At 53.0% G+C, this 20,714-nt stretch overlaps 1 protein-coding gene across 3 annotated transcripts in view; it reads left to right on the forward strand.

Moving 5' to 3' along the window:
* Nucleotides 1-20,714, forward strand: part of NOS3 (nitric oxide synthase 3) — a 90,048-nt gene that overhangs the window by 21,600 nt on the left and 47,734 nt on the right. Inside the window, exons 3-5 of one of the 3 annotated variants that reach the window (XM_073334950.2) lie at nucleotides 8,702-8,850; nucleotides 19,977-20,139; nucleotides 20,411-20,502. In XM_073334950.2, coding sequence (XP_073191051.1) covers nucleotides 8,702-8,850; nucleotides 19,977-20,139; nucleotides 20,411-20,502 — 404 coding nt within the window. Of the gene's footprint in view, nucleotides 1-8,701; nucleotides 8,851-12,058; nucleotides 12,130-19,976; nucleotides 20,140-20,410; nucleotides 20,503-20,714 lie in introns of those variants that run through there. The other 2 variants (XM_078851881.1, XM_073334952.2) reach the window with 2 other exon arrangements.

Genomic DNA, 20,714 nt, shown 5'->3' on the forward strand with positions numbered 1-20,714 from the left:
AGCTCACGAAAGCTCATGCTCAAATAAATTGGTTAGTCTCTAAGGTGCCACAAGTCCTCCTTTTCTTTTTGCGAATACAGACTAACACGGTTACTACTCTGAAACCAATGGAATCAATGACATCCAGGAATGGCAAAGTTCTTGGTTCAGGCTTGTAGCAGTGATGGAATAAACTGCGGGTTCAAATCAAGTCTCTGGTGAACATCCCCAGCTGGGATGGGTCATTCAGTCCTTTGTGTAGAGCTTCCATTTGTAGCAAAGTCCCTCCAGAGGTAAGAAGCAGGATTGAAGACCAGATGGAGGAGCCGCAGCAGCTGTTTATAGTCTCTTGCCATGTGGTCTCTGCTTTCTTTGTCCCAAAGACAAGCTGGCCATCCCGTGGCCTGGAAACACCTCAGAGTTCTGTCCCTAGGCAGGGCCCTGCCTGCCTGGCTGAGTCCCAAGACGTGTCTGCCTTCTCTCAGTGGGTCAGTTGTGTCGCTGATGGTCCTTAATGGGCCACCCAGCAGGCTAGGCAGAGCTGACACCAACTTGTCTGGGGTGTCACCCAGAAGCACAGCACACGTTTGAACTACAGACAGGATAGAGCCAATATTCATAACTTTAACTATAACAATGATACCCACACACAGACAGCATCATCCTAACCAGCCCACCATCACCTTGTCTGAGACACCTCATTTGACCCCCTTTGTACGAGATTTGGTGCCACGACAGGACCTTGGTCTCAACAATTATCTACAGGGTCCCAGTTCATGTCAATAACGTCAGAGCTGCCTCTGAGGCTTCTCCAAGTCTGGGTTTGCCGCTGGGTTAGAGCCTCCTTCAGCACACAGAGCGCCCCCGGCACTGCTTGCACAGACTTCCCCGACCGCTCGCCCTTCTCACTCAGCTCTGTGAGGGGAGCTGAAGTTGGGTACAAACTTCCAGTAGTGCCCTGCCTGCCACTCCATTAGAGACCTGGGCCTGCTTCTTGCTTTGAGAAATGGGCTGGTCTCTGATCCCCTTCACCTTGGCCAGCTCTGGCTTTAGACAGATGCTTCCCACCTTGTGGCCCCGGTACGACACCTCTGCCAACCCCACCTTCCCCTTCCAGTCTCTATAGTCATCCAGCATCCTGGCGACCCAGCCCCCTCCTCATGGGACACATAGAATCATAGAATCATAGAAGATTAGGGTTGGAAGGGACCTCAGGAGGTCATCTAGTCCAACCCCCTGCTCAAAAGCAGGACCCATCCCCAATTAAATCATCCCAGCCAGGGCTTTGTCAAGCCTGACCTTAAAAACTTCTAAGGAAGGAGATTCCACCACCTCCCTAGGCAACGCATTCCAGTGTTTCACCACCCTCCTAGTGAAAATGTTTTTCCTAATATCCAACCTAACCCTTCCCCACTGCAACTTGAGACCATTACTCCTTGTCCTGTCCTCTTCTACCACTGAGAACAGTCAAGAGCCATCCTCTCTGGAACCACCTCTCAGGTAGTTGAAAGCAGCTATCAAATCCCTCCTCATTCTTCTCTTCTGCAGACTAAACAATCCCAGTTCCCTCAGCCTCTCCTCATAAGTCATGTGTTCCAGATCCCTAATCATTTTTGTTGCCCTTCGCTGGACTCTCTCCAATTTATCCACATCCTTCTTGTAGTTTGGGGCCCAAAACTGGACACAGTACTCCAGATGAGGCCTCACCAATGTCGAATAGAGGGGGATGATCACGTCCCTCAATCTGCTCGCTATGCCCCTACTCATACATCCCAAAATGCCATTGGCCTTCTTGGCAACAAGGGCACACTGCTGACTCATATCCAGCTTCTCGTCCACTGTAACCCCTAAGTCCTTTTCCGCAGAACTGCTGCCTAGCCATTCGGTCCCTAGTCTGTAGCTGTGCATTGGGTTCTTCCGTCCTAAGTGCAGGACCCTGCACTTATCCTTATTGAACCTCATCAGATTTCTTTTGGCCCAATCCTCCAATTTGTCTAGGTCCCTCTGTATCCTATCCCTGCCCTCCAGCGTATCTACCACTCCTCCCAGTTTAGTGTCATCCGCAAATTTGCTGAGAGTGCAATCCACACCATCCTCCAGATCATTTATGAAGATGTTGAACAAAACCGGCCCCAGGACCGACCCCTGGGGCACTCCACTTGACACCGGCTGCCAACTAGACATGGAGCCATTGATCACTACCCGTTGAGCCTGACAGTCTAGCCAACTTTCTACCCAGCTTATAGTCCATTCATCCAGCCCATACTTCTTTAACTTGCTGACAAGAATACTGTGGGAGACCGTGTCAAAAGCTTTGCTAAAGTCAAGAAACAATATGTCCACTGCTTTCCCTTCATCCACAGAACCAGTAATCTCATCATAGAAGGCGATTAGATTAGTCAGGCATGACCGCTGGCTGTTCCTGATCACTTTCCTCTCATGTAAGTGCTTCAGGATTGATTCTTTGAGGACCTGCTCCATGATTTTTCCGGGGACTGAAGTGAGGCTGACTGGCCTGTAGTTCCCAGGATCCTCCTTCTTCCCTTGTCTAAAGATTGGCACTACATTAGCCTTTTTCCAGTCATCCGGGACTTCCCCCGTTCGCCACGAGTTTTCAAAGATAATGGCCAATGGCTCTGCAATCACAGCCGCCAATTCCTTCAGCACTCTCGGATGCAACTCGTCCGGTCCCATGGACTTGTGCACGTCCAGCTTGTCTAAATAGTCCCTAACCACCTCTATCTCCACAGAGGGCTGGCCATCTCTTCCCCATGTTGTGATGCCCAGCGCAGCAGTCTGGGAGCTGACCTTGTTCGTGAAGACAGAGGCAAAAAAAGCATTGAGTACATTAGCTTTTTCCACATCCTCTGTCACTAGGTTGCCTCCCTCATTCATTAAGGTGCCCACACATTCCTTGGCTTTCTTCTTGTTGCCAACATACCTGAAGAAACCCTTCTTGTTACTCTTGACATCTCTCGCTAGCTGCAGCTCCAGGTGCGATTTGGCCCTCCTGATTTCATTCCTTCATGCCCGAGCAATATTTTTATACTCTTCCCTGGTCATATGTCCAAACTTCCACTTCTTGTAAGCTTCTTTTTTACCTTTAAGATCCGCTAGGATTTCACCGTTAAGCCAAGCTGGTCACCTGCCATATTTACTGTTCTTTTGACACATCGGGATGGTTTGTCCCTGTAACCTCAACAGGGATTCCTTGAAATACAGCCAGCTCTCCTGGACTCCTTTCCCCTTCATGTTAGTCCCCCAGGGGATCCTACCGATCCGTTCCCTGAGGGAGTCGAAGTCTGCTTTCCTGAAGTCCAGGGTCAGTATCCTGCTGCTTACCTTTCTTCCCTGTGTCAGGATCCTGAACTCAACCATCTCATGGTCACTGCCTCCCAGATTCCCATCCACTTTTGCTTCCTCCACTAATTCTTCCCGGTTTGTGAGCAACAGGTCAAGAAAAGCTCCCCCCCTAGTTGGCTCGTCTAGCACTTGCACCAGGAAATTGTCCCCTACGCTTTCCAAAAACTTCCTGGATTGTCTATGCTCCGCTGTATTGCTCTCCCAGCAGGTATCAGGAAAATTAAAGTCACCCATGAGAACCAGGGCGTGCGATCTAGTAGCTTCTGCGGTCCTCCCCACATGGTCCTCCCCAGCTGGCCTGATGACACAGATATTTATGCTCTCCCGGGCACAGTCCTCCACCCCCCTCAGGAACTGATGCCCCAGGTGCTGGGAGGGGGCAGGTGCCCCCTTGAGGCTGACAGGCAGGACCAGGAACCCAAAGAGCCCCATAGGGGTGATGGGAGCAGATTCCAACCCAGCATCTGAGTCCCAAGGTACCGGCCAGTAGCCTTTGGTGAGATCCCTAGTAGTGAGGTAACACCCCCCCACACACACACACACCTTGTTTCAGATCTTATCAGGCCTAGGCATGGGGCAGGCATTGGACAAGGTGATGGCATGGAGCTTCTGGGAGTCCACCCAGAGTCCGATTGACCTGTCCTTGGGGACCAGGCCCACAGGAGGGGCCCAGGGCTGGTGGGCGGCTGGACCACCCCTACAGCTAGCATGTCTCTGACCTCTCTCGCCAGGGCCTGGGCTGTTTCCCAGTGACGGGGAATGGGGACCACCTGGAGGGTGGGTGATTTTTGTCTCCCCTGCCCCGTGGACAGCTGGATTAGTGAGCCCAGGCTGGCTGGAGAGCAGCCGTGGGTAGGGAAGCAGCCCCTCTGCTCCTGGGGTTCACTGGGCGGAGGGGGATTGATTCCAGCGGGAGGCTGGCTCCCCTCTCAGGGACCCCCGCCCCGCTTCTCCTCCCTGTGCCCACACACAACCAGCACCAACTGCTCCCTCAACATATGGCTTCATTGTGTCCACATGGGACACTCGCCCAACTGGGCCGCGCCAGGACGTGACTCACCTCCTTCCGCTGGTTCGTGATTTCACAGGGCCTGTCCCAGTGCCCTTCACACGGAGCCAAGACCCCTCTCCTGGTCCGCGGTGCCAGAGGAGCCAGGACGCTGTCGTACCAGCCCTTCTGCTTCCCTTGGGCCCTGGCTAGGTTCTTCCTGGCCAAGCCCATGGGCTCAGTGAGCTTTCCCCAGAACGTACTCCATCCCCGATTCCCCATTCGGCTTCCCCTCCCATTCTCTCTTCCCTTCCATACACCAACTCAAAAGGGGGGACTCCTGTGAATTTCTGGGGCTGTAAAAGTTTTGCAGCCCCCTCACCTGGTGTGCTGACCCCCCTGATGTTTACAGGGAGGGACATGGTCTGCACAAGAGAAGAATGAGGGGGGATTTGATAGCTGCTTTCAACTACCCGAAGGGGGGTTCCAAAGAGGATGGATCTAGACTATTCTCAGTGGTAGAAGAGGACAGAACAAGGAGTAATGGTCTCAAGTTGCAGTGGGGGAGGTCTAGGTTGGATATTAGGAAAAACTTTTCACTCGGAGGGTGTTGAAACACTGGAATGCGTTACCTAGGGAAGGGGTGGAATCTCCTTCCTCAGAAGTTTTTAAGGTCAGGCTTGACAAAGCCCTGGTTGGGATGATTTAGTTGGGGTTGGTCCTGCTTTGAGCAGGGGGTTGGACTAGATGCCCTCCTGAGGTCCCTTCCAACCCAGATATTCTGTGATTCTATGGTACTTCTGGGGAATCACCAGCTGCCCCCTGATCCCACACGGTTCAGTTTTCCCAGTGCCGGATCCCTTTTCTTACAGGGATCTTTCCTGGCAGTTCTTCTCCAGAGTCTTGCAACACTGGGGCCCACAAGGGCCCTCAGCTTCTTCAAGGAGGGATTCTTCTGCTGCTCGGCCTGGAGTTCAGCTGCTGGGTTGGGGCCCAGCCCTTGTTGGCTGTGCCTCAGTTTCCTCACCTCAGGACAAAGCCTCATTCTCAGCCCTGTTAAACACGGTTCCTGGTAATCACCTCCCCCCATTGGAGGCTCCACGCATTGCCGGTGCCAGGCCAAGAGCCACACCACTCCCTTCAGCCACAGCCAAGGTCCAAGGCGCTGTCCGGCCAGGTCTCCAATCCATCCCCCATGCGCACCTCCGCAGGTAGCTGGTCGTGCACCCCAACCTCTTTGGGCCGCCCATTTCAGATGTATCTTCGCTACAGGGCCTTAACCGGGGGTCTGACCACCCCCCTCAGGGCTAGGTATGCACTGGGCATTATTGGACCTGGGTCCGCCCCTTCGGCTGTCGTCGCCTTAGCCCCGTGTAGGCAAGGAGCCCACTGCTTTGGTTACAGTACCAGAGCCAGCGTGAGCCACCTGTCCCCTGTGCAGGGCCCGTGTCCCACTCAGCTCCAGGGGTCTGGCTACAGACAGGCAGGTAACCCAGACAACGCAGAGGGAAAATCGCCCCCTCCCCGCCAGCCGGGCCATTCACCTGTTGGCCGGCTCCTGCCCTCTCGGCCTTCCAGTCCCTGGGGTCAGCTCTTTGGCCGTTACTGGCACGGAGTCTGGAGCTTGTCCCAAGAACATGGCAAAGCTGTGCTGACAGTCCCCAGCGACCAGTCCCCCTCCCATCCTGCCGGTGCCTGCCCAGGGATCGGCGCCGGGGCAGGGCGAATGGCTGTATGTTTGGGAGCTTTCCCCCAAGCCCCTCAGTCCCTCAGCATCTAGTGGGGTCGCACCACACTGAGTTCTCAGTCCCAGAATGTCTCCACCTCAGGAATATCTCCCAGTTGATCCCCACCTGCCGCTCCCACTGGGGATCAGAGGGGCCTGAGTCCAGGGGGTACAACAAGACCTATCTGCTGGGCATGGGGTGGAAGCCCGTCTGCCACTCTTCCCTGGCCAGCTGTGCCCCAGGAGCTGCCTGGGAGACTGCTTCCTCCAAAGGGGCAGAGCTGAGGGATAGACAACCCGCTGAGAGAGCGGGTATTTCAGGCTGTCTTCTCGTTGCCACCTCGACCCTCTGCGGGCTCTCTCTGGCCAAGATTTCCTTTATCTCGGGACATTGCACCACCCAGTGTCCTTGTGCCCACAGTAATTACATCTCAGGTCCCATGGAGGGGCTGCCTGCTCCGGCATTTGTGGGCACCCTACATTGGGCTTCCTGGAGTCCCACCTCCGAGAGGTCTCTGGGGGACTCTCCTTCTGAGCCCCCGACTTGGGTCTCCCGCACCCCAGATCTGCTGTTGATAAGGTTGTTTACCAGCGCACCTGGTCCAGTAACCACATCTTAATCTGGAGGACAGATGTAAATCGGCTGCTCCAGTCCCAGCAGATTATACACAGGCGGGGATATTCTCCCAGAGGGGTTGTGACCTCCTTGTCGGTGACGCCCAGGGTCTTGGTTACACCCCGGAATCTTTTCCTATCTGCCAGCGCTAAGACAAGGGGGTTGAATGAACCATCAAGGAAAGGGCCTAGAACCATAGGCACCGACTTCTGCTCCTGCCGGCGGGTGCTCGACCCCAAAACCGTTTCCCATGAGCCTCCAGGGTCCGGAGCCTTTGTGAACAGTTCATAGTCCCCTGTCTCCACCTCGTCCACCTGGCTGGGCACCTCTATGCCTGGGCGGTGCGTGCACCCCCCTTCGGGGGAGCGAACCCCCTGCCCCGCCTCTATGGCCGTGGGGCCGAGTGAGGGGGTGAGACGGCAGAGCCGGTCCGCAGGGCCAGCCTGGTTCAAATCCCAGGCCTTCCCAAAGGCAGTGAGGTCAGCCCCCGTAGCCCCCCGACCTGTTAAACTGCGGCCTTTCCCCACGTACCCCTCGGTGCGACCTCTTGCCCCTCGGCTTCTCCAGCTCCACTAGCCGCCTTGCTCCCAGCTCCAACTCCCAGCGCTTCCAACCTGTCACGGGGGGCCAGGTCGTGAAGACGCCCAGCTGGACGGGGAACCAGGTCTCGGGGACACCCTGCTGCTGCCTCTGCTGCTTCCAGACCCGCCTGGAATCCCGCTGGGTCTGGAGCCGGCTTCTTGGACCAACCGTCCGTCTCCAGCCAAGCCTTCAGCTGCACCTTGTTCGGCTTCCCAGCTCTTGGCCCTGTCTCCCTGCCCAGGATGGCGCTGTCCGTCGGGAGGTGGTGACACGCCATTGTCTTGCTGCTTCCTTTGGCCACCCTTGTCTTACTGCTGCACGCCACTTCTAACACAGTACTCCTGGCGGGGTCAGCATCCCACTGCTGCCACCAGCTGTCATGGATCCGCAGGGTCGGTGCTACCCGCCTTGCACTATCCCGTCCTGCCCCACTCCTCCTTGCCTTGTCCCACCCTGCTCTGACCCTTTCTGCCCCGCCCCGCCTCACCCTGCCCTGCCCCCCTGCCCTGCTCCCACCCTGCACCTCCTTTTAGCGGAGCCTGCTGAGTGGCTGCTCCTGTGCAGCCTCTCTAGGCAGGCCTGGAGGACCCACCTCGCTGCTCCTTTCATGGGTGTGGGGATGGCGAGGCCACTGTTTCCACCCAAAGAGTAGCCAGGCCTAGTGGGTATAGGCCTATTCACAGTGGACATAAACATATTACAAAACTTCCCCAGTCCTCACGGGCACTGGGCAAGAAGGATGGGGGGTTCCCAGGGCTGGGCTAGCAGGGGGTTGTGGGTCGGGACTGAGGGGCACTGGTAGGGCTGTGGAGGGGGGATCCCTGGGCTGGGCTAGCAGGGGGCTGTGGGTCAGGACTGAGGGGCACTGGCAGGGCTGTGGAGGGGGGTTCCCAGGGCTGGGCTAGCGGGGGCTGTGGGTCGGGACTGAGGGGCACTGGCAGGGCTGTGGAGGGGGGATCCCTGGGCTGGGCTAGCAGGGGGCTGTGGGTCGGGACTGAGGGGCACTGGCAGGGCTGTGGAGGGGGGTTCCCAGGGCTGGGCTAGCAGGGGGTTGTGGGTCGGGACTGAGGGGCACTGGTAGGGCTGTGGAGGGGGGATCCCTGGGCTGGGCTAGCAGGGGGCTGTGGGTCAGGACTGAGGGGCACTGGCAGGGCTGTGGAGGGGGGTTCCCAGGGCTGGGCTAGCGGGGGCTGTGGGTCGGGACTGAGGGGCACTGGCAGGGCTGTGGAGGGGGGATCCCTGGGCTGGGCTAGCAGGGGGCTGTGGGTCGGGACTGAGGGGCACTGGCAGGGCTGTGGAGGGGGGATCCCTGGGCTGGGCTAGCGGGGGCTGTGGGTCGGGGCACCGGCGGGGGGAGGGGGCGCTGCAGCACCAGAGCTGGGGTCCATGCTGGGTCTGACTGCAATAGCCCCCCCGCCTCAGCTCTGTCTGTCTGTCTGTGCTCCAGGAGTTGCCCTGCAGTGGGAAGCGGTGTCTGGGCTCCCTCATGTTCCCCAAGCAGCTGGTTTGCCAGGCAGCTGAGGGGCCCCCGCCCAAGGAAGAGCTGCTGCCCATGGCCCAGGACTTCATCAACCAGTACTACAGATCCATCAAGCGGTGAGTGCCAGCCCCCCGCAGGCACCACGGCTGCCAGACTGCCACAAGGGAAGCCCAGCACGGGGGAGGCTTTTCATAAACACCCAACAAACCCCTGCAATGCCCAGGACTCGGGGGGCCGGGGGCGGAATTCAGCTGCCCAGACGCCGGCTGGGGAAATAAAACAGCGGGGCCAGATTGTCCAGCAAGCCCCTGGAGTGCACTGGAGCCAGCTTCCTGCTGCACAGGGTGGAGAAGGTGCCCGAGGAGACGCTGCTCTGCCAGGGATTGTGATAACCGGGAGGAGCTGGTTGGGAATTGGAATTGGAAGAAGGGTCCTGCAGGGATCAGTTCTGGCTCCGGTTCTGGTCATAGAATCATAGAATCTTAGAATATCAGAGTTAGAAGGGACCTCAGGAGGTCATCTAGTCCAACCCCCTGCTCAAAGCAGGACCAATCCCCAACTAAATCATCCCAGCCAGGGCTTTGTCAAGCCTGACCTTAAAAACTTCTAAGGAAGGAGATTCTACCACCTCCCTAGGTAACGCATTCCAGTGTTTCACCACCCTCCGAGTGAAAAAGTTTTTCCTACTATCCAACCTAAACCTCCCCCACTGCAACTTGAGACCATTACTCCTTGTCCTGTCCTCTTCTACCACTGAGAATAGTCTAGATCCATCCTCTTTGGAACCACCTCTCAGGTAGTTGAAAGCAGCTATCAAATCCCCCCTCGTTCTTCTCTTCTGCAGGCTAAACAATCCCAGCTCCCTCAGCCTCTCCTCATAACTCATGTGTTCCAGACCCCGAATCATTTTTGTTGCCCTTCGCTGGACTCTCTCCAATTTATCCACATCCTTCTTGAAGTGTGGGGCCCAAAACTGGACACAGTACTCCAGATGAGGCCTCACCAATGTCGAATAGAGGGGAACGATCACGTCCCTCGATCTGCTGGCTATGCCCCTACTTATACATCCCAAAATGCCATTGGCCTTCTTGGCAACAAGGGCACACTGCTGACTCATATCCAGCTTCTCGTCCACTGTCACCCCTAGGTCCTTTTCCGCAGAACTGCTGCCTAGCCATTCGGTCCCTAGTCTGTAGCTGTGCATTGGGTTCTTCCGTCCTAAGTGCAGGACCCTGCACTTATCCTTATTGAACCTCATCAGATTTCTTTTGGCCCAATCCTCCAATTTGTCTAGGTCCTTCTGTATCCTATCCCTCCCCTCCAGCGTATCTACCACTCCTCCCAGTTTAGTATCATCCGCAAATTTGCTGAGAGTGCAATCCACACCATCCTCCAGATCATTTATGAAGATATTGAACAAAACTGGCCCCAGGACCAACCCTTGGGGCACTCCACTTGATACCGGCTGCCATCTAGACATGGAGCCATTGATCACTACCCGTTGAGCCCGACAGTCTAGCCAACTTTCTACCCACCTTATAGTGCATTCATCCAGCCCATACTTCTTTAACTTGCTGACAAGAATACTGTGGGAGACAGTGTCAAAAGCTTTGCTAAAGTCAAGAAACAGCACATCCACTGCTTTCCCTTCATCCACAGAACCAGTAATCTCATCATAGAAGGTGATTAGATTAGTCAGGCTTGACCTTCCCTTGGTGAATCCATGCTGACTGTTCCTGATCACTTTCCTCTCGTGTAAGTGCTTCAGGATTGATTCCTTGAGGACCTGCTCCATGATTTTTCCAGGGACTGAGGTGAGGCTGACTGGCCTGTAGTTCCCAGGATCCTCCTTCTTCCCTTTTTTAAAGATTGGCACTACATTAGCCTTTTTCCAGTCATCCGGGACTTCCCCCGTTCGCCATGAGTTTTCAAAGATAATGGCCAGTGGCTCTGCAATCACAGCCGCCAACTCCTTTAGCACTCTCGGATGCAGCGCATCCGGCCCCATGGACTTGTGCACATCCAGCTTTTCTAAATAGTCCCGAACCTCTTCTTTCTCCACAGAGGGCTGGCCATCTCTTCCCCATGTTGTGATGCCCAGCGCAGCAGTCTGGGAGCTGACCTTGTTCGTGAAGACAGAGGCAAAAAAAGCATTGAGTACATTAGCTTTTTCCACATCCTCTGTCACTAGGTTGCCTCCCTCATTCAGTAAGGGGCCCACACATTCCTTGACTTTCTTCTTGTTGCCAACATACCTGAAGAAACCCTTCTTGTTACTCTTAACATTTCTTGCTAGCTGCAGCTCCAGGTGCGATTTGGCCCTCCTGATTTCATTCCTACATGCCCGAGCAACATTTTTATACTCTTCCCTGATCATTTGTCCAATCTTCCACATCTTGTAAGCTTCTTTTTTACGTTTAAGATCCGCAAGGATTTCACCGTTAAGCCAAGCTGGTCGCCTGCCATATTTACTATTCTTTCGACACATCGGGATGGTTTGTCCCTGTAACCTCAAAAGGGATTCTTTGAAATACAGCCAGCTCTCCTGGACTCCTTTCCCCCTCATGTTATTCCCCCAGGGGATCCTACCCATCAGTTTCCTGAGGGAGTCGAAGTCTGCTTTCCTGAAGTCCAGGGTCTGTATTCTGCTGGTCAATATCCTCGTCACTGATTTAGTTAATGGCACAGAGAGTGCGCTTATAAAGATTGCGGCTGATTCCAGCTGGGTGGGGGTGCAAGTTGTCATGGATGCCCAGGACTTGGGCTCTCTCAGCCCCATGCAGTCCCTGGAGGGGACCCCCTTCAGTGTGACAGCCCTTCTCGGGGGGCCACTCTCTGTCGGGGTTAAGCCCGTCTGCCTCCTGGAACCGCACCTCTCTGAGCCTTAGCACGCCTGTCTCTGCCATGGGCCCCCTCAGGGAGTCCCCTCACTCTGGACCCCTGGGCCCTCCACTCCCAGCGGGAGCAATCCTCCCCGATCTCTAGACCGGAGCGACTCTCAGCCAGCGTAAAACAGGAGGGTTTATTGAGCGTCTGAAAACAGCATAGGAAACTCACTGGGCCTCAGGCTGGCCTCCCTCAGCACAGGATATCTAGGTCTGTCCCGCTTCCAGGGGGGCTCTGCCTGCTCCCTCCCTCCAGCCCAGAGCCCCCCTTTGAGCTGTGCATCTGATTTCACCTGCCCCCAAGTCCCGCCTCTGTCCTTTGTCTTCTGTCCCAGGTCAACAGGCTGCCTGAGTCTCCTCTCCGCCTCTCCTCTCAGCCGTCCTCTGGCCCCTCTGGCTGGAACCGGCTGGTCGGGTCACTGAGGTCCTCTCTCCGCAGCCCATTGTCCTCCCACCGTCCAGAACCGGCTGTGACTCCCGAGCTGGGCTTCCCGGTCACCCGTCGCTGAGGTATCCATTCTCCAGGCCATTCGCTGGCCCCCTGTAACAACAAACTCCCTCTCCCACCACCTCGTTAAACCAGTAACACCCAGGGAAACTGAGTCCCACCCCCTCTGCATGCAAACCACTGAAAACAACAAGAAACCTTGCTTCCTCACACAAGTGCTTTGGAGGACAGGATTAAAATTCAAAAGGATCCTGACAAACTGGAGAAATGGACTGAAGTAAATTGGATGAAATTCAATAAAGACAAATGCAAAGTACTCCATTTAGGAAGGAACAATCAGTTGCACACGTACACAATGGGAAATGACTGCCTAGGAAGGAGTCCTGCGGAAAGGGATCTGGGGGTCAGAGTGAACCACAAGCTAAATATGAGTCAACAGTGAAACGCTGTTGCAAAAAACCCAAACATCCTTCTGGGCTATATTTGCAGGAGTGTTGTTGTCACAGAATCACAGGCCCGATGCTCTGGAACTGCTCTGATTGGAGCCAGCCAGGAGTCTAGGTAGCGTGACTCCTTTCAGGGTCACCTGGTCACATTCCCCTCCTGGTTCTCAGGTTATGAAGGGCATCTGCCATCCCTTACATGCAGGCAGCTAGAGCCTCCTCACCTGGCCCTGAGGCTCTCAGCAAAAGTCACACACCCTTATCCCCACAACCTAGACATTGGTACAATACACCGGGAAACTGAGGCATCCACAGTATTCATGCAAAACAGTAAGACTCACATACAACATAACAAGGGAAAACCCCCACTTTGTCACAGTTATAAGCAAGACATGAGAAGTAATTCTTCCACTCCACCCTGCACTGATTAGGCCTCAATTAGAGTATTGTGCAGTTCTGGGCACCACAGTTCAGGAAAGATGTGGACAAATTGGAGAAAGTCCAGAGAAGAGCAACGAAATGGATGAAAGGTCTTAAAAGCATGACCTGTGCGGGAAGATTGAAAATATTGGGTCTGTTTGGTCTGGAGCAGCGAAGACTGAGAGGGGACATGATAATAGTTTTCAAGCATGTAAAAGGTTGTAACAAGGAGGAGGGAGGTAAATTGTTCTCCTGAACCTCTGAGGACAGGACAAGGAGCAATGGGCTTAAATTGCAGCCAGGCCGGTTTAGGTTGGAGATTAGGAAAAACCTCCGACCTGTCAGGGTGGTTCGGCACTGGAATAAATTGCCCAGGCAGGTGGTGGAGTCTCTGTCACTGGAGGGTTTGAAGAGCAGGTTGGAAAAGATGGTCTAGATCAGCGGGTCTCAACGCGCAGCCCGTGGGTGCCCAATGAGTACACAGCTGCGGCCCAGCTGTGAGCTACAGGCCGCAGGGCCAGCGTGGCTGGGTTCCGGGCTGCCGGGCTGCCCTGCCGGCGCGGTGGGGTCTGGGGCCGTCGGGTGGCCACAGTAGCTAAATTGCAGCGGAGACTCTTTTTAGCGGGGTCGATGGCCTGTCGACCAACAGATATTTTGCCGATGTATCTTCCAAATCAGCTGTAGTTTGGCCATAGGCTAATGCTGGTTCAGTCCATGGGCTTTGCCCAAACTTGTGCAAAATTGTCTTCAAAGGAGTTGTTTCCTGGAGGAATGGTGATTTTTCCTGCTCTTTTTGAGCTTTGTTTTTAGGGGACTGTTTTCGCCTGAACGTATCTTTTTATGAATTTTGTTTACCTTTATAATTTTTCCGTGCCCACCCTTGCGCTGGGACTTACACAACACGAAAAGTCTGTTCCCACAAAAAACTCTGCCTGACAGAGCAGGAGCGGGGAACGCTGAGCCCCCTACCTTCTGGGCTCGATCCTGCTACGACCCAGGGTGTATTCACCCATGCAATTTTCCCTGACAGATGGGTAGGAGCGAGGACTCTAATCCTCCCCCTTAGGGCCCGAATCATTGATCGCTCTATACGGATGGTATACCTTTTAGCAGTATGTTCAACAATCACAGTGCATGTCTTCCCCCTTTCGCAATTCTCCACCAAAAATGGTATGCTTATAAGAAAGCGCACAGGATCTTTTTCAGGGGAAAAGGCAACTCGCCGCGTTTATTGAAGATACAACAATTAGCATACGCATTCAATCACACGACACACACACACACACTGTCCCGCCAGTCAATGTTATAGTTACCAGTTCAGAGTTCGGATCAATCTAGTGGCCAGCTAGGTTGATCACGGGCAGGGAAGAGCCGGGTTCCATCGGTCGCGACACGATGTTCCGGGGAAGTCGTGGCAGGACAAACCCAAAGTTTCATGGCCAGGCCCCCTGCTTATATAGTGATTTTCCTTCCTTGGGACCAATGAGTTTTGCACCATCATGCTGTAATTAATTGTTGTTTGACAAGTGCTTCTTTTCTTACATTGTTTTTTTTTATTTTTTATTTAGTTTTTTTATTGGTTTTTAGGGAGTTACCCCAGACTGGTTTTGATCACAGTTATCTTGTCCCCATTGATAGGTGCTTGTTTTATTTTTAGAGTGGTGAATTTTCCCTTTTTTGACATTTTAATTGGGGTGTGCTGTAATTTTCTGGCACCCTTGCGTCTGTTTGTGTTTGGTTCGGTGATAGCCTTTATATTTATTTTGTAACTCACACATTCCTCATTCACACACAAACCAGGATTGATTCACACAGGACATTTGCACAGGAACATCACATTGCAATGCAGAACAAAACCAATTATTGCATTTTTTTTACTTATTTTAAAATGCTAAAAACCTACAGCAAAGTGGTGACCTGTGACGGTGCTGCCCGTGGGAGCCCGCTGAGGTCACTCAGTCAGGGTGATCTGCAAACAGACCGGGGCAGACAAACCCCGAATGCTGGTGGATATTCCAATACTTAGATTTACCCAGCCAGCCCAAAACAGCTTCTACAGCACCTCCCTGGTTACTCAGACGTCCAAACAACGCAGTTCCCTTAAAGTATCCAGCCTCAGGCCTCCATCCAGACACACCTGTCAAACATAGGATGATAAACTCTGAAAATCCTATTTCATCATATAACAGAAAAGGTTCTCCTGACCCCAAAGGACCAAGCCCCAGACCCAGTTCAAATGATAACTCAAATCTTACCCCAAATACACACTTACAGTCAATTCTTATTAACTAAAGTAAAATGTATTAAAAAAGAAGAGAGAGTGTGTTGGTTAAAAGATCAATATACAGACAGACTTGAGTTCAATTCTTGAGGTCATATACGTAGCAGAGATGAGTTTGTAGTGGCCAAAAGTCCTTTTAGAAATAGTCATAGAATATCAGGGTTGAAAGGGACCTCAGGAGGTCATCTAGTCCAATACCTGCTCAAAGCAGGACCAATCCCCAATTTTTGCCCCAGATCCCTAAATGGTCCCCTGAAGGATTGAACTCACAACCCTGGGTTTAGCAGGCCAATGCTCAAACCACCAAGCTATCCCTACCCCATTATAGTACAGAGGTTATAGTCCAATGTCCATGTTCAGGGTGACTCCGGTCAGTGACCGGGGATCTCAATCCTTATGGCTTAAGATTTCCCCCTCTTGAAACCCAAAGCAGATCTGAATGAAGAAGGATCGTGTCCCAGGGTTTTTATACATTTCCAGCAGCCTTTTGGCCTGAGAAAACAATCGGCTTCACTTTCCTTCTCCCAAACATCCTGGCAATTAGCACAGGGTCATTTATCCATTAAGCAGTTCAGATACCAGTTACCGCAACCTTCAGAGAGACATACAGACAATAATACGATTTCACTCCAGTGTCTTCCTAAATGTTAATACTCCTTTTTTGATCTTTGAATCAAAGCTATAGCGATAGACAAGACTTGTTTGCTGACCTCACAAGACCTGAGCAAACATCTCCCCTTCTACCTCTAGCCATGCTGGCTGCATTTCACAGCTCTATTCATTTCCATCTCTTCCTAACCCGTCTTTAAAGTTCGGCCCTGGGTGAGGTCAGTCTGGGAGTTCATTAACTCTTTCTGGCCCTGTCACCTGTCAATGAGATATATTACACTCATAACATCACACTGTGTCTCAGGTTCAGAGGGAAGAGTGGGTAGCGGAGTCTGCAGAGCAGAACAGCTGGGCAGCTAATCTCTGGAGAATGCAGGGGAGGGCAGGTTTACTATCCTCTCCGGACACTTTGGATATGACTGGTAGTCTCTCAGTGAACTTAACATCTGATTCCGTTGGCAAGGGAAGGACAACAGAACTTTGAGTCTGGCTTGTCAGTGAAAATGGATGGTTTCTCTTTAAGACAGAGTCCAACCTTGGAATCGGTAGCAGTTAAGGATCTGAAAACTGGGGAACTGGCTGCTGTCTCTGATAATGCAAATTACTTGGCTGGCAGGGAGAAGAAGGACTTGCTAATAACTGTTAGCACAGAGAGGTTTCAGAGTAACAGCCGTGTTAGTCTGTATTCGCAGAAAGAAAAGGAGGACTTGTGGCACCGATGAAGTGAGCTGTAGCTCACGAAAACTCATGCTCAAATAAATTGGTTAGTCTCTAAGGTGCCACAAGTCCTCCTGTTCTGTTAGGACAGAGAGCATGCCCAATCAGCCAGTGAATTTGGTTAAGCGACAGAAATCAGGGTTTGATCCTTCAGGACAGGAAGGAAAGAGAGACCTTAATTCTGCAAAGGGAAGCCACAGGGTAACCATAAAATGTCCAAACGCCAATGGAATTGAGCCAAAGGTGTGGAATAACAAACATAATTGTAGATGGACACTTGTGATGGATTTGTTGCTATTGCTCATGGTAATTCTTGTAACTAGGGTGTTGCTATTACCAAGAACTATAAAAATGTCCAATGTGCCTAATCTTTTGGAAAATCCCTTGAACATATTGAATGTGATACATGAGAACGCACCTTATGTTAAAAGGCCTGGTAATAGTGATCTTGCACAGTTAATGCCCATGAACAGACTTGGAAACTTTCACAGGGGCAAAGACATTCCAGACTTGATGTGCTGTATGAAAAGGGAAACTGAGGCACACAATCCTATTGCTTTCACGGCTAAATGCCAAGATTCCTATACTATGGACAACATTAATATAATGTTGAAGTAAAAAGAAAACGGTACAGAGTTTAAGCATAGATGTTTCTGGTTATCAGGGAATAAGGTACAGATTATCAAGGGGTGCGAAATTCAGTTTAGGAACGGGTGGTGTAAGGAATACATAATCTGCAATCTCCCTGATTGGGGGTAAAAGTTTAACCAGTCAAAGAACAGACATTGAGATATGGGGGTATGTTGTCCATATAATGGATATGTTTAGGTGTTATCTACATTGACTTGATGTTAATTGGGTTTCAAACATTTGCCAGAGCGTGTATGGCTGAAGTAGCTATGTCCTTTAGCTCTTGGCAAGATCACATGAGACCTACAGGAACCACGATGCAAGAGCAGATCCAATCCACTATTGTTCTAACCAAGTTTTACCTTGAGTTTGTGAAGAGATTCAATCATGTTATTGAACAGGACTTTGATAAACCATTTCTGTTATAGACTAATACGGCTTCTAACCCAGTACAAACTGTAGTGAGACAGAACCCAGGATGGGGAGCTCTTGGGATGCAGTCAGTGATGTTTGTGTCATCTCCTCCTGCATCAATTTTCCATTGGGGGTGTGATGTTATGAGTGTAATATAATATCTCATTGAAAGGTGACCGGGCCAGAAAGAGTTAATTAACTCCCAGACTGACCTGACCCAGGGCCGAACTTTAAAGAGGGGTTAGGAAGAGATGGAAATGAATAGAGCTGTGAAATGCAGCCGGCATTGTTAGAGGTAGAAGGGGAGATGTTTGTTCAGGTCTTGTGAGGTCAGCAAACAAGTCTTGCCTATCACTGTGGCTTTAATTCAAAGATCAAAAAAGGAGTATTAACATTTAGGAAGACACTGGAGTGAAATTGTATTATTGTCTGTATGTCTCTTCGAAGGCGGTAACCTATATCTGAACTGCTTAATGGATAAATGACCCTGTGCTCATTGCCAGGATGTTTGGGAGAAGGAAAGTGAAGCCGATTGTTTACTCAGGCTAAAAGGCTGCTGGAAGTGTATAAAGACCTTGGGACACGATCCTTCTTCATCTCAGATCTGCTTTGGGTTTCAAGAGGGGGAAACCTTAAGCCATAAGGATTGAGATCCCCGGTCACTGACTGGAGTCACCCTGAACATGGACATTGGACTATAACCTCTGGACTATTTCTAAAAGGACTTTTGGCCACTACAAACTCACCTCTGCTATGTATCTGACCTCAAGAATTGAACTCAAGTCTGTCTGTATATTGATCTTTTAACTAACACACTCTCTCTTATTTTTTAATACATTTTAGTTTAGTTAATAAGAATTGACTGTAAGCGTGTATTTTGGGTAAGATCTGAGTTATCATTTGACCTGGGTCTGGGGCTTGGTCCTTTGGGGTCAGGAGAACCTTTTCTTTTATATGATGAAATAAGATTTTCAGAGTTTATCATCCTATGTTTGACAGGTGTGTCTGGATGGAGGCCTGAGGCTGGATACTTTAAGGGAACTGTGTTGTTTGGACTTCTGAGTAACCAGGGAGGTGCTGTAGAAGCTGTTTTGGGCTGGCTGGGTAAATCTAAGTATTGGAATATCCACCAGCATTCGGGGTCTGCCTGCCCCGGTCTGTTTGCAGATCACCCTGACTGAGTGACCTCAGTGACCCTAAAAGGTCTGTCACTCCCTTGAAATCGGCTCAGACACAGATTCCGGCTGATGCGTTTCTCCCAATGGCCCCTTAGGCCATTGCTTGCTGGTATTTAAAAAGGGTGGCTGGCAGGAAATGGTTAAATCATAGAGCAATACGTTTAATATATGCTACATTATTATTTTTTATTTTAAATTATATAAAATACAAACATAAAATCCTCCTATTACAGTCAGTTGTGGGGCTGCCCTCCTCCACGCGGCGGGGTCCATAGCCGCCGGGACTGCTCTGCCCCATGCGGCAGGGTCGGGGCTTCTGGGCTGCCCTGCCCCTCGCAGCAGGGTCCGGGTCTGCCCTGCTGCCCAGCCCTTCGCCGGGGTCCACTCTTGGCCCCACTCTGGGCGGGGCGGGTGCTGGGCACAGGGGTTGCGGGGGCGCCGTGGCTCTCTACCTGTGCCCTGGTAACACATTGTGGGCCACAAGGAGGTTGAGACCCCTGGTCTGGATAATACATAGTCCTGCCCCAGTGCAGGCCACGGGACGAGATGACCTGCAGTTCTCTGGTGCGCTCACACCTTGAATACTGGGTCCAGCTCTGGACGCCCAGCCTCGAGCATCGAGTGGAGCTGGAAGAGGGTCAGAGAGGGCCGGGAAGGGGACCGGGGGATGGAACAGCTTCCACATGACAAGAGACTAGGGTTGTTCAGCTTGGCCAAGAGATGAGGGAGGGGCATGACTGAGTGACGCAGCTGTTTTATTTACCCCTCCCGTGACACAAAATCTAGTGGCCACGGGACGAAATTAACAGGTGGCAGGTTTAGACCAAATCCAAGGAAGGACTTTGTCACCCAATGCCAGGGCTGCTGGGACAGTGTGTGTGCCGAGAGCCATGGAACCAAACTGTAACCCTGGAGATCATGGAAACCACTTCAAGCCAGGGGGTGCGGCAGCCCCGCCAACCCCCTTGTTCCAGCCCCTCTGCCCAACGTACAACCAGTGGAACTCACTGCCAGGGGATGTTGTGAAGGCCAAGACTATAACTGAGTTCAAAAAAAGAACTAGACCAGTTCCTGGAGGGTAGGTCCCTCAATGGCTATTAGCCAGGACGGGCAGGGACACAACCCCACGCTCCGGGTGTCCCTCACCCTCTGCCTTCCAGGAGCTGGGCGTGGGCGACAGGACGGATCACCCCACATTGCCTGTTCTCTTCCCACAGGGCTGACTCCAGGGTCCACGTGCAGCGGCTGCAGGAGGTGGAACAGGAGATCGAGGCCACGGGCACCTACCAGCTGCTGGAGCCGGAGCTGATCTTTGGGGCCAAGCAGGCCTGGCGCAATGCCGCCCGCTGCCTGGGTCGCATCCAGTGGAACAAGCTGCAGGTGGGGGGCACCACTGCTACCAGCTGGGTTAGCACAGGGCAGGGCCAGGCCAGGGCCCCCAGGGCTCCCCATTCGCCCCCAGGCAGGGCCCCCCTCCTGCCCCGGCAGGGCCCCTGGGGCTCCCACTCCCAGGATCGGGGCAGAGCCGGTGCTTCCACGCCCCGGGTGGTGAGGGCTGCTCAGGACAGCGGGGCCGAGGGCTCAGAGCGGGGGGCTGCCGCGCACAGGGCCTGGGGGCTGCTGCTCTGCCGCTAACCGCTGCTCCCTGAAGGTGTTCGACGCCCGCGACTGCACCAGCGTCCAGGAGATGTTCGGCTTCCTGTGCACCCATCTCCAGTACGCCACCAACCGAGGCAACCTCCGGTGAGACGCCCGCCCCCTAGGGGCTCCCCCGCCTCCCTGGGCCCACCCCCCATCGCACCACCGCCCCCCCAGACCCACCCCCCACGGATCCCCTGCCTCCCCGGGCCAGCCCCCCACAGCGCCACCCCCACCCGGGCCCGCCCCCTAGGGGCTTCCCCGCCTCCCTGGGCCCACCCCCCATCGCACCACTGCCCCCCCCAGACCCAACCCCC

The sequence above is a fragment of the Lepidochelys kempii genome, chromosome 2 (assembly GCF_965140285.1).
Source record: "Lepidochelys kempii isolate rLepKem1 chromosome 2, rLepKem1.hap1, whole genome shotgun sequence".
NCBI lineage: Eukaryota > Metazoa > Chordata > Testudines > Cheloniidae > Lepidochelys > Lepidochelys kempii.